The sequence below is a fragment of the Sus scrofa genome, chromosome 1 (assembly GCF_054392235.1).
Source record: "Sus scrofa isolate SSC_HxYL_T2T_F1_AM1 chromosome 1, Sscrofa_HxYL_maternal_Yorkshire_Landrace_v2.0, whole genome shotgun sequence".
NCBI lineage: Eukaryota > Metazoa > Chordata > Mammalia > Artiodactyla > Suidae > Sus > Sus scrofa.
Window position 1 is genome coordinate 144,875,533 of NC_139383.1, and position 14,052 is coordinate 144,889,584.

The 14,052-nt window shown below is 39.9% G+C and overlaps 2 protein-coding genes across 7 annotated transcripts in view; one reads left to right on the top strand and one right to left on the bottom strand.

The window, feature by feature from the left end:
* Positions 1 to 4,310, bottom strand: part of LOC102166428 (uncharacterized) — a 531,894-nt gene extending 527,584 nt beyond the window's left edge. For 2 of the 3 annotated variants that reach the window (XR_014814706.1, XR_014814708.1), the window contains exon 1: positions 2,934 to 4,310. The gene's annotated coding sequence lies outside the window, so the exon portion shown is untranslated. The remainder of the gene's footprint in view (positions 1 to 2,933) is intronic. The other variant, XR_014814714.1, reaches the window with a different exon arrangement.
* The window catches only part of DPH6 (diphthamine biosynthesis 6), a 172,882-nt gene continuing 162,594 nt past the window's right edge, over positions 3,765 to 14,052 (top strand). For 2 of the 4 annotated variants that reach the window (XR_014814563.1, XM_021098213.2), the window contains exons 1-2: positions 3,765 to 3,842; positions 7,926 to 8,020. Coding sequence is in view for 1 of the 4 variants with exons in the window: in XM_021098213.2 (XP_020953872.1) it covers positions 3,820 to 3,842; positions 7,926 to 8,020 (118 nt within the window). In the remaining 3 variants the exon portion in view is untranslated. The remainder of the gene's footprint in view (positions 3,843 to 7,925; positions 8,021 to 14,052) is intronic. The other 2 variants (XR_014814567.1, XM_084975137.1) reach the window with 1 other exon arrangement.

Sequence of the window (14,052 nt, forward strand, 5' to 3'; positions counted from 1 at the left end):
AAGCTGCATATGCAACCTACACCAGAGCTCACAGCAATGCCGGATCCTTAACTCACTGAGCCAGGTCAGATATCAAACCCACATATGGATACTAGCTGGTTTCATAACCTGCTGAGCCACAATGGGAACTCCCGCCAGTCCTTTTAAAAACACTTCATCAAGTTTCAATGTTAGTGTGTTACTATGTTCAGGATTGATATATGTGTTTCAAAATAAATTAAAGCATTTTCTTAAACACACTGGTGTTGAAATTACTCATTTTGGCTTTTCATGACACTGGGTAATCTGGTATCATCTTCCTCCACACTTGTAAATTCTCTGGCCAAGAATCAAACTCACATATAACAGATTAATAGGAAAAAGGCATACGAGTTTTACTAAAATGTCTTACATGGAAATGGGAGACTTCACAATAGAATAAAGTCCTCCCCTCCCCCTGACCCTGTCAAAGATGGCAGAACCTACATGCTTCTACAGTAGGTTGGAACAAGAGAGGTAATTGTGGAAAAGTAAATAAACTATGTGGAGACATGAAACAAGGATAATGATTTGTATTTTAACAAGTTCTGTTCACTCAGATTTCTTTTGGCCTTGATTCTCCACTTTCCACCTCTGGCAACGAAAATGTTTTTTTCCCCACCAAGTACAGGAAGGGCACTTTTTACATGGGAGTTTTATCTCCTGCTTTCAAAAATAATAAGGTCAGAGTGCCCTTCTTGCATATGCTATTTCTCAAGTGCCCTCAACTTAAAATAATCAGTATACCAAAATGGCATATTTGGGGATGACATGTTCCAAACACTTGTATCTGTCATCCCTAACTAGATTGCAGGCTCCTTAAATATTTGACTCGAAATGGTAAATACCACTATTATAGAACTTTAAAATTGTATTTTAGATGCTGAAACTGGTCTGCAGTCTGTCACTGCTCTAGTTACCCATACTAAGAGTAGTAGAGTTAATAAGAACATTCTAGTATAACAAAATTGAATGTTATATACTGGGTACAAGTCTAAGTTCCTTACATGTATTTATTTATTTAATTCATGACACTAGCATCGTTCTTCAGAGATTTCTTCCTCTCACATCCCATATTTAATCCATGTCACTCTATTAGCTCTACTTTCAAAATAGAGCTGGAATTTTCCCACTTATCACCAAAATTGCTATTATCATCCTGATTCCACGCTCCATCATTTCTCTCCTGGATTATTGCAAAAGCCTCCTAATAGGTGTATTCTCAAGACGGCAAATGTCATTCTTTCAAAGTTTTAAAGTCCTGCAATGGCCACTCACTTCACTCAAGGTAAGAGGCAAAGTCATTAATGTGCCAATAAGAGCCTATGTCACTGGCAAAGCTCTTTCTGGGGTTCCCTGGAAATATAAGATGGAATCTAGATGATAAGGTCTGACTTCTTCTTTTGTGCTTTGTCTAGTTACACTTCCCTATAGGGGTCGTGGGCAGAGGCCTTGAACCTAATACATGGTATTACAGTTCCCAGAGTACAACCCGACTTGGTCAAGTTGTGTGCAGAAGCACTTCACAGGACACCTCAATTCAAGATGGGGCAGCATACTGGGTACAGAGATGCTGTGCCTGGCACTTAAGCCTGAAGTGTTCTGAGCAAAACAGCTGTGCCCCTTCCTGCTGACAAGAACCCTATAAAGCAGACCTGCCCACCCACGGCCTGTTGGGAAAAGCCTGTCCTCTGGAGCCAAAGAACTCATACCTTCTACTCTTCCATCAAAGAATTAACCTTTCCCAGAGTTCCCTTCATGGTGCGGCAGAAACGAATCTGACTAGGGACCATGACATTGTGGGTTCGATCCTTGGCCTCACTCAATGGGTTAAGGATCCTGTGTTGCCGAGAGCTGTGGTGTCGCATATGAGGCTCGGATCCTGCATTGCTATGGCTGTGGCTGTGGCTGGCAGCTGTAGCTCTGATTAGACCCTGAGCCTGGGAACCTCCATATGCCTCGGGTGCAGCCCTAAAAAGCAAAAAAATAAAAAGAATTAAACTTTCTTTTGTTTCTGAACCAAATCAGACAAGAGGACCCTGGTTGGAGTCTGTCTGGAAGGGTTGGTAATAACACCTATATGATCATCCTCCCTCCATCACTGTGTGAAATGGAGAACAGCAGTTGCCATCTGCCTCTACTACAAGGATTACATCCTGAGTCCCTGCATCTGCTGACCCTCAACACCCCCTGAAAGAGCTCAGGGTAGAGATCAGGAGTGAGACACTCTGTGCTCTGAGAAAACTGGCAGAACGGATATTCAGAGTTAGATATTGTCAGGAGAAGATTTTCTGAGCCCAATTCCTGAATCTCCTCATATTTAAAAAAGCACTAAAATCCTTCACCATGACATCTACTCCTCAGACTAGCAGTAACCTTCAGGAGACTAACAGCAACCTTCTGCAAAATGTGTGCCTGGTTACATGTACCCCCTCCCCTCCTCCCTTCACCAAAATCACATATATACTAACATTCCACCCTACCACTTTAGAGACATTCTCAGAGCCATCTGAAATGTTATCTCCCAGGCTTAGTCCTCATTTTGCTCCCAATAAATCTTAACTCACAACTTTAACGTTGTGCATTTTTTTTCAGTCACTCTGGGCCTTGTCTGCTCTGCTTCAGCCACACCCACCACAGACTTTTTTCCTCCACAAACACATACTGCACCAAAGGCCTTGGTTCTAGTTTTTATTCTGCCTAGAGAACACCAACGCAGCTGCCTCTCCTCTTTCAAGTTGGCAACTTCTCCTTCCGCCTCCTTCCTGATTCCTCTCAAGCTCTATTTTTCTTACAGCACTTTAAAAAAAAAAAAAAGTACCATGCATTTGTTTTTTTTTTGTTTGTTTTTTTAAGCTGTACATTGTCTGCTCTCCCCACTCCAATATAAACTCCTTGAGGGAAGTAATTCTTACTTTTTTTTTTTCTTTTAGGGTCACAGGTATGACATAAGGAAGTTCCCAGGTTAGCGGTCTAATCCAAGCTGCAGCTGTTGGCATTATGCCACAGGAACGCTGGGCCCTTAACCTACTGAGAGAGGCCAGGGATAGAACCCAAGTCCTCATGGATACTATTCCGGCTCCTTACGGCTGAGCCACCATGGGAGCGCCAGTTTTATTCACAGACGTATCCCAGGAGCCTAAAACACTGCCGGGTACAGGAAAGACACTCAATGGATACCTGGTGAATCAATTTAGAAGTTGGATTTTCTTTCTGTAAGGCCACTGCCCTTTGGTGATGAGCTTCAATCCGCTTCTGAGCATCTTTATCACCAAAGAACTCAAACCACAGGGAGCCCAACGATCCTGAGAGAAGCCCCAGAAGTAGTTCTGCGGGAACTCAGGAGACAAAAACTAAAAACCTAAAGGATGCAGGTCCTGTGCTGTGGGAGGCTGAGAAAGTAAGGACAAACTTCCTCTCCCTCTGCAAGTCCACAAGAGCTTCAACTGGCAGTGTGAGCGACTTGGAACTTTCTCCTACCAAACAAACCCTGATCCCCAACCTGGGCTCTGCGACGCGGGCCCTACCCATCCCGGGCAGCTTCAGTGCCCTCAGTTAGGTGGTTAGACCGCGCCTAAACAGTCTTCTTTTCTAGGCCAGGACGTCCCTGCCACAGGGACAAGGCGCCAAGGTGGGGCATCCTGGACACCCAGGTGTCCTGGCGGCGGCCGCAGGGGCCGCAGAGCCGATTGTCTGACAGGCGGCGGAGCGGACACCCGGGCGAGGCCCCGCGCGCGTCAGGGCGGGGCGACTTCCCGGCTCCCGCCTGCGCCTGCCGCACGCACGCGCACTGCGCCGACCATGAGGGTCGCGGCTCTGATCAGGTAACACGGAACTGGTGCCTTCCTCCTCCCTGACAGTTTCTTGTCCTTTCCTGCTGAGGTGCTAGAGCTGCTGCCGCTGCTACTCCCGCCGCCGCCGCCGCCGCCGTACCCCGGCTGTCCCTGGAGGAGCCTCATGTCGGGCTCTCGGCGTCTCCTCCCGGCCGCAGGAAGAGGCGGAGCCTTCGGGCTTTCCCCGGCCCGGCTAATTCCCGGGTCCCTGGCTGGCGCTCCTCCTCTCTGCTGGTCACTGCCTCTGGTCTTCTGGCCCCCAAACTTACGTTCACAGTGGCCTCAGTTTAAAACTGCTGATGCCTGGGTTTCACTGCCAGAGGCCTGGCCTAATTCCTCTGACCCGGTCCGGAGTCGGATTTTTAAAAGCCGTAATGGGCTGTGAAGTTTGAGAGGCTCTACTTAAGGCCACTCACTCAGTCACCCTTCCCTTTTCTCGCCTTCTTCATCCTCTTGTCTAGTTCCCTGCAGTCCCTGCCTTGTTCCCTAGGTTGTCACCAGCCCTGCCCTCTCCCACAAAAGACCACCTCTCCCTCGCCTGCCATCCCAGTAGTGACTGGGCTGCTTAGGACAGGGATGTATTTTTACCTTGGTGCTCAAGAATAAAGGGACTTCTACCCGTTTTATCCCAAATCCAGTTGCAGTTGCTTTGGGCACTCATTGTTTTAGAGTGACCTAGTGGTAACATACCCCATATTCCGAAAGGAATTTGAAATCTATAGTAACCCATCATATTTAGGTGTCTAAAGAAAGTTCTATCACAACCAAAGGTCAGTTTCAGTGTCTCCATTCTCAATCTGTAAACCCAAGCAAAAGGAAACAAAATAACATGCAGAAGGGAATTTAGACTACTTAAATATTTGTTTGATGAGATTTGGATCTGTATAGAGTGATGCATGGAATCATGTGTTTTCTTTTGTAAGCCCATTGAAGATTTAATGAAAGTTTTTATTCTGTGCCCTAGGTGATTAATACTGGCTGACAATAGTGTTTCCTGTTAAGAACTCTTGATATAACATGCTAATTCCTTCTGCAGTTATAGTATATTCACGTTTATTTTACCTCAGTGCCATGGTTAGGATTCTAGACTTTAGAGTCAAGAGAATTATTTTTATTAACTAAATTTCTTCTGTAAAGTGAATGATTAAGCTTTGACCATTATGGACTTTATTTAATGTAGATAAACAAGGATAAAAGGCAATCCAGGATATGAGTAATTCGCATTCACATGCAATTTGCCAAAAGTTTAACCATTAAACTAAGACACCTAACTAAAAATCTCAGAAATGTTGGCGGAAAAGAGAGAGGAAGATTGGTATAATCCATTGCACTAAATACTCTGAATGTGCATGCATTACTTTTATAATAAAAAAGCAAATTATTTAAAAGCAGTGTTGGAAAATTCTTGCTTTAATGTTAGATCTTTATAAATTGTTGAAAGACATGCTGTAAGTAGGAATACATAACAATACATACTTATGAATGCATACATAATACATATATATTTGTATTCATATACACTTGAATGTATTTGGAATTAAACCCAATACAGCGAATCTGTTTACAATATACATATGTAGTGTGTGTATGTGTGTGTACTAGAGATGGGATAAGCGTGTGTGTTCTAGAGAGTGAGTGAAACCAAGATTCTTACATATCCTTAGACCATGAAGGGCATTATTTTCCTAATACACAAAAGATTGAATCATTGAATTTAAAAGAATTAGTTAGGCCATTCTCTAGTTTTATAATGAAGCATGTAAACCCAAGCACATGGACTAACTTAGCTTAGTATCTCAGAATTGGGCACTAAAATTCTTTTTTTTTTTTTTTTTGTCTTTTCTAGGGCTGCTCCCATGGCATATGGAGGTTCCCAGGCTAGGGGTCGAATTGGAGCTGTAGCCACTGGCCTACGCCAGAGCCACAGCAACGTGGGATCCAAACAGCATCTGCAACCTACATCACAGGTCATGGCAATGCCTGATCCTTAACCCACTGAACAAGGCCAGGGATGGAACCCACAACCTCATGGTTCCTAGTCAGATTCGTTAACCACTGAGCCACGATGGGAACTCCAGGAACTAAAATTCTGATCTTTTGTAGGATGTCTTACCTAACATGCTTATGTACTTTGTGATGTTCTAAAAGGTAACATGCTCAGCATTTTACAAAGCTATTTGAAAACCTTTTGCTCTTAGAGTATTAATTGGACATTAGTGTGCCACAAAACACAACTGGGGAAATACTATTTTACAATTCTATTTGAAATGATAGCATATTTTAAAATAGAAGGCCAAGTTCTTTTTTTTTTTTTTTTGGTCTTTTTGCTATTTCTTGGGCTGCTTCCGCGGCATATGGAGATTCCCAGGCTAGAGGTCCAATCAGAGCTGTAGCCACCGGCCTACACCAGAGCCACAGCAACACGGGATCCGAGCCAAGTCTGCAACCTACACCACAGCTCACGGCAACGCAGGATCTTTAACCCACTGAGCAAGGGCAGGGACCGAACCCGCAACCTCATGGTTCCTAGTTGGATTCGTTAACCACTGCGCCACGACGGGAACTCCAAGGCCAAGTTCTGATTGTGGATGATACCCTTTAATCTTTAATATTCTAAATATTCTAAAGAATTAGATGTTTTTCCCTGTGGAAAAACTTCAATAGGGGAAGTTGTGGAAGATGTACTTAGGGGAGTATCAGAATCCGAGGAGACAGCCTTCTTCCCCCTGGAGAAGTTCTGGAATGACTGTTGTTACTGATCAGAGTATGGTAGAGGCAGACAGATGTTGGAAACTAAAATACAAGGCAAAAGGGCCAGCTGCTAGGATAATCAGACTTCTAGTTTCTTTGCTTATGAATAGGTCTAAACTTTATGTAGAAGTGCATTTGCAGATCTTAAGCAAAGATTGGAGCAAAGGGAAATGGGAGGGGGGAAAAAGGAAGAGAGACAGTGACAAAAGAAAGGAAGAAGCATGAATAGTGAGAAGCACTGGACTATTAAACCAAAATAGTATAAAGGTTGCCATTCAACCTTGTTAGAGATGAACTACTACTGGTCTTGACTAAGTGATTTGCCTTTACCTTAGGTAGGTTTGGTACCAGAATTTAGAAGTCCCTGCCAATCTGATTACTAGATTTATGACTCAGGCCTTATCCTGCCATCATATGTAGTGATAGCTAAAAGTTGAAGTACTGATAGTATTGATGTTAAATTTTCCTAGTATAATTCAGCATTTTGCTTTCAACCGCTGCAGAATTTGAACCCACCAAGTATATCAAACTTTGTCATTTGATAATTTGGTTGGATCCTAAATCTTTATTGATTCTTTAGTTGGACTGGGTTTTTTGTTTGTTTGCTTCTTTTTCTTTTTAGGGCCACACCCACAGCACAAGGAAGTTGGAAGTTCCCAGGCTAGGGGTCAAATCAGAGCTACAGCTGCGGGCCTATGCCACAGCAACATGAAATCCAAAATCCAAGCAGCATCTATGACCTATACCACACTAATGGCAACACCAGATCCCTGACCCACTCAGCAAGGCCAGGAATGGAACCTGCATCCTTGAGGATACTAGTCGGATTCGTTTCCACTGCACCACAATGGAAACTCCTAATTCTTTAATTGGTGATAGTAATTAGATGTTAGATTTCTTAAAGTAGAACAGATATTCTTTTCTACTTTTTCATAGACATTTCATCTGAGGAGTATATATAGTAAGTGTTTAACTGGAAAGTAAAGTTAAATCATTTTTTATTTGCAAAATGCATATATATTGCTTATATATTAAGCAATGCCACTATCGCAAACCAAAATTGCCATTTTTTATTTAGCATAGTCTTTGTTATAATGGCGTATAATTTCATAAGCCCTTGTGAGTAGCAACCTTAGGTATTCAGGTTCATTTAATCAGTTGCATAAGCTATGGAAATTAACATGGTTTTTGCATTCTGATGTTAAAATAGTCCCTCAAATATTCTGAAAAATAGTGTGTTCTCTTTTGATAGCCAATGATTCTATGTTGAATAATGGTCAGTACTCTGATATTTATCTCCTTATCTATTTCTTTATTTTTTAGTGGTGGGAAGGACAGCTGTTACAATATGATGCAGTGCATTGCTGCTGGGCATCAGATCGTTGCTTTAGCAAATCTAAGACCAGCTGAAAACCAAGGTAACCAATATGTTTATTGGCAAATTCTCTAGATGACTGAAATTCCCACTTTATAATTGCATTCTGTTGTATACAGTATGCAGAGACCTAAAAGGAACTTATATATCTTTAGCACCAATTAGGTGCTACATTCTAAACTAAATGTTTTCAATTACATAGCTTTTAATCCTTATAAGAGCTCCTAGAGTGTTTAATTGGACAGAAATACTAAAGTTTAGAGTTGTATAAATTTGTCCAAGGTAAAATAGCTAGAGTAAACTTGCAGAACTGAGACTTGAATCCTCTTACTTCTTGCACTGCTGTTCTAATACAGCACTTTTCCAAATGTTGTAGGCAATTTATAGGTAAATAAGATACAGCTTCTTGGAGCTTGGGAAGTAAGAAATATATTAATAAATGATAATATATGAATTTTATTATTAAAAAGCATCCAGTTTAGCCATTTTCGGTGTAAGCTAAATGTATGAGACTTGAGAGAGGCATGGAGCAATACATTCCCACTTTTTATTTGTCTGTGCTACTAAGAATGTCCACAAGTAATCCACAGTCCTTATTTTAGTTACTTTTTTCAGTTTTATTTTCCGGTGAAATTTCTCCATTTAGAACTTTTTTTCTCTGTGTCCATGTCCGTGTCCAAATTTCCTCTTTTAATAAGGACACCAATCATACTTTGGTGTCACTCTATCATCTCATCTTAACTAGTTATATCTGCAATGACCCTATTCCCAAGTAAGGTCACATTTTGAGGAGCTAGATATTAGGATTTCAACACAACAGTTTGAGAGTGACATGACTCAGCCAACAACAATATCTTTTCTTTTTGATGTATAATTGATATGTAGCATTCTATTGGTTTTAGGTGTATGACATATTGATTTGATATAATATTGTCATATGATTACTACAATAAGTTTACTTAATGTCCATCACCACACATAATTATACGTATATATATTCCTTTTCCCTATTAGACTTTTAACAAGAGAAAAATAAAGGAGTTCCCACCATAGCACAGTGGATTAAGAATCCGATTGCAGAGGCTCAGGTCATTGCAAAGGGGTGGGTTCCATCCCTGGCCCTGCACAATGGGTTAAAGTATCTGACATTGCTGCAGCTGCAATGTAGGTCATGGCCGTGGCTCAAATTTAATCCCTGGCCAGAGAACTTCCATATGCTGTAGATGTGGTCATAAAAGGAGAAAAAATTAAAAGAAAGAAAGAAGAATATTCACTTATTTATTTTTTATATTCTTATTATACCCATAAAACCATAGGTATTAACTGCTAAAATGTAATAAGTGGGGATGAACACGTGCCTAACTTTATTACTACTTTTCTGGTACAAATTTTTTTTGTCATCCTCTTTATTCAACTCCTTTCAAGTTTCCATACTTTTGCTGTACCGTTATTTTAGGATGAATTAAAGGAGTATTGTATATGAAAATGCTAATCATATTTCCTGGCATAAAGTAGGCACCCAGTAAATTCAATTAAATTTGAATTTAGCACTAAATATTTTCTTTCTTTCTCTCTTCCTTTCTTCTTCAGTGCTTCCAGTCTGTTGAATTTCTACTTTTATATCATTTTACAATTATATTTTATTCATTTTGTCTTTTTTTGTTTTGTTTTTAAATCCTCAAAGTGTAAGCTACTTGAGAAAAGAGGTCATATCTTCTGTGTTCCTTTAATTGCTCCTCAGTACTTGGGACAACTCCGTGCCTCTGGTAGGCATTCACTCAAGGTTTATTGACGGACAGATGAATAATGAACTAACTAGCATAAGCCCTGGAATAGCAAATAATTATTTCAGTCAGATATTTGCATTTTCTTTCCTTCTGTGATTAAGACCCAAGGAATGCTGGAAGTGAAGTGGAAAGATAGAGATTAGAAATATTTTATAGGATGAAATAGAACAGGTCCTGTAGAGATCCTATAGAGGACCGACGTAAACACATGCTTTAGGATTTTGTACTGGATTTCTGATGTTGAATAATAACAGCTTTTTAGAACTGGTGTGTTTAAAATATGACCTATTTCTTTTAGCTTTTTTGGGGCCTCGCCGACCGCATATGCAAGTTCCCAGGCTAGGGGTAAAATTGGAGCTACAGCTGCCAGCCTGCACCACAGCAATGCCAGATCCAAGCCACATCTGTGACCTACATTCATAGCTCATGGCAACACCAAATCCCCCACCCACTGAGTGAGGGCAGGGATTGGATCCACATCCTCATGGATACCAGTTGGATTTGTTTCCACTGCACCACAGCAGGAACTCTCTGAACTCCTATTTCTGACTTTAATAAAGAGAAAATTCTTGTTTCGTTTTTTTTTAACAGCCATACCCAGGGCATATGAAGGTTTCCAGGCTAGGGGTCAAATCGGAGCTGTACCTGCTGGCCACAGCCATGCAGGATCAGAGCCACATCTGTGGCCTGTACAACAGCTCACAGCTATGCTGGATCCTTAACCCACTGAGCAAAGCCAGGGATTGAACCTATGTCCTCTTGGATACTAGTTAGGTTCATTAACCACTGAGCCACGTCAGGAACTCCTAAAACCATTTTCTTTTTTTCTTTTTTGTCTTTTTAGGGCTGCACCAAAGGCGTATGGAGGTTCCCAGGATCCAAGCTGCATTGTAACCTACACCACAGCTCGGGGCAACACTGGAACCTTAACCCATTGAGGGAGGCCAGGAATCTAACCTGCATCCTTATGGATACTAGTCAGATTCATTTTCACTGAGCTATGATGGGAACTCCGAGAGAAAATTATTTGACTAAGGATGAATAGGGACTATACTGTAACTTCTGTATTATAAAAGAAGAAGCAGAATTTCCTTGCAGGATTGTGTTCTATTACCAAAGGAAAGAATTTCTCTTATTCCTTGTGGCCAGACAGGCAAGTGAGTTTTTTAAACTTTCTATCTTTAGAAGTTTTAGTATTTAAAAAGTAGATTGTTTATATAATGTGTACATGATATAAGTTCTCTTCCTGGCATTTCTGTCTTATTTTCAGATTTCATGCATGAATTATTACGGTTACTTTGCAGTGTATCATTAATGTACAGATCATCCTTGACTTACAGTGGGTTTTTGTTGAAATATATAACTTGAAAATATCCTAAGTCAAAAATTCATTTAATAATCCTAACCTACTGATTATCATAGCTTAGCCTAGCCTAGCCTACCTAAACTGTGTCTAGAACACTTATATTGCCCTATAGTTGGGCAAAATCATATAACACAAAGGATATTTTATAATAAAGTGTTGAGTATCTCATGTAGTTTATTGAATACTATGGTGTGTGGACATGAAAAACAGAATGGTTGTGTGGGTTGTGAGTGTATTTGTTGTTTACCCTCACGATTGTGTGGCTGACTGGGATCTGTGGCTCCCTGACATTGCCCAGCATCACAAAGAGTATTAACCATGTCTCACTAGGCTGGGAGAAGATGAAAATTCAAAATTTGAAATACAGTTTCTGCTGAATGCATATTGCTTTTGCACCTTTGCAAAGTCAAAAAATCTTGCATTGAACCATTGTAAGTTGGGGACTGGTGTTTATAATATTCCATGTGCTTAAGGTTCATTAGCAGGGTAAGGAAGATGACAAACAAGGTATATCTTTACATTATGCCAAATAGTGGGATGGAGATATTTATTTAGAATAATTAGTGAGAAAGACTTTACTAGTAAGTGGAACTGTAATATTACAAAATAAAAGCTGGGAAAAATCAGCTAAAACTATAATTGTAATGGAAGAAAATAGTTGTCTGTGGGTTGGTAGATGGAGAAGGTTTAGCTTAATCTTGATTTAAAGTCAGCAGGAAATTGGTATTTATTGAATGATTCATTGATTGACATCTTTTCCCTCAAACATGTTGTAAAGGAACCTTGATGAAAAATGACTGGTAGAGATGACTCCAGTATAAAGTTGGTTAAAGTAAATTCACAGCCCTGAATTTTCAGTGTTAGTCTGGAAATGAATTTATCCCCATTAAAGGGGACAAATGTGAACTTGTCATAAAATTCACAAAGCCATATCTTTAAATTTGTAGTAGGAACTTTTGTGGCCTATTAATTGAGGTTGCTTCAGGCAACAGTGGAGCCTCTTGGTTTTATTTGATCTCATACCATTGTTGCTATGTAGCTTCCATTAATAAAAGTTACATTGTGGTTGGGACTAAATGGAGCCTTAAAGGGAAATTGTCTTCTAGGTTTTTGTAGTCAGTAAAATGTTTTTATTGTCATGCCAATATTAGGAGGTTTCATGCTGATAAACTCAAGTTCTTTAACTATATGAATTTGATTGTATCAATAGCCTTTAAAACTAATACATTTAAAGATCAAGTCTAAATTTGAACCTAGTGAGCCCAAATCTGAAGGCGTATTGTTGCAGTTTTGATTATTGAAGGGGCCCTTCCAACACCATTTTTCATGCTTTTTGATAGAATACTTTCACATTCAATGGAAAGCCTAGACCTGCTTGTCCTATATGCATGTATACACATATACGTACATGTATGTAAAACATTGTTTTTTAACTTTTTAAAAACTTAATACCATTGTGGGCATTTTCCCGGTCATTCAGTATTATTCTACCCTAGCATTTTCTAGATATTATCTTTGGGACACAAATACTGTATGAAATATAAGTGTTCTGTGGAGAGAGAAATTTAAGAAATACATTCTCCCTATATTTGAGCACCTTAAAGCACATTAGCCTAGGAAGAATCACAGCAAAGACACCTGTTTAACATGGTTAATCCTCATTTTTTTATAAATCGAATTGACTTTTTTTTTCATACAATACCTGTTTATCTCATTGGGTTTCTATTCTGCAAAACATACTTTGGAAAATGCTCTTCAAAATTATATTAATTGCTGAATAGTATTTCATTATGTGAATATACCATAATTTTCAATCTATTGTAAACAATAATGTGATGAATATCTTTGCAAATAATCTTTTTGTATATTCACTATTTTTTTTCCTAAAATATTATGTTAAAAAGTCAAAAAGGGGAGTCCCTGTCGTGGCACAGCGAAGATGAATCCGACTAGGAACCATGAGGTTGCAGGTTTGATCCCTGTCCTCCCTCATCAGGTCAAGGATCTGGTGTTGTCGTGAGCTGTGGTGTAGGTCGCAGATGTGGCTCGGACCTGGCGTTGCTGTGGCTGTGGCATAGGCCAGCAGCAACAGCTCTAAGTAGACCCCTCCATGTGCCACTGGTGCAGCCCTAAATGGACAAAAGACAAAAGACACACCAAAAAAAGAGTCAAAAAGGGAGTTCCCATTGTGGCTCATCAGGTTAAGGATCTGATACAGTCTCTGTGAGGATGCTGGTTTGATTCCTGACCTCACTCAGTGGGTTAAGCATCCAGTATTGCCACAAGCTGCAGTGTAGGTCTCATATGCAGCTTGGATCCAGTGTTGCCATGGCTGGGCATAGGCTTCACCTGGGGCTCCAATATGCCCCCTAACTTGGGATATTCCTTATACCTCAGGTGCAGCTGTAAAAAGAAAAATAAAAAAATAAAAAAGCCTATTCCAGTGTACTTCTAAGTTCATTTGTATCACCAAAAAGTCTATGACCCATTTGTTTTGAATATTTTACTCATATTGATGTTTGTGGAATTCTGTGACAACCATTGATTGTGTTACTTGTTAGTTTAAGTTATGTTTCTATACACATTTGTAACTGCTCTAATGGTTTTGTATTTATATATGTTTATGTGTTTGAAGTAAAATGATAAAATATATCAATAGCTTATCTAACTTTTTCTCACAAATATTTGTTACTTATCAACTAAGTAGATATTTAAGAAAGAAATTTTTCTACAACTCTGAATGAGTTCGTGAATAACCTTGAATGATTTGAAAAAACGCTTATGTAATAAAATCTTTTTTTTTTTTTTTTTTTTTTTTGGTATTTTTAGGACCATGCTTGCAACATATTGTGGTTCCCAGGCTAGGGGTCGAATTGGAGCTGTAGCCACCTATACCACAGCCATAGCAAAAGCAACACCAGA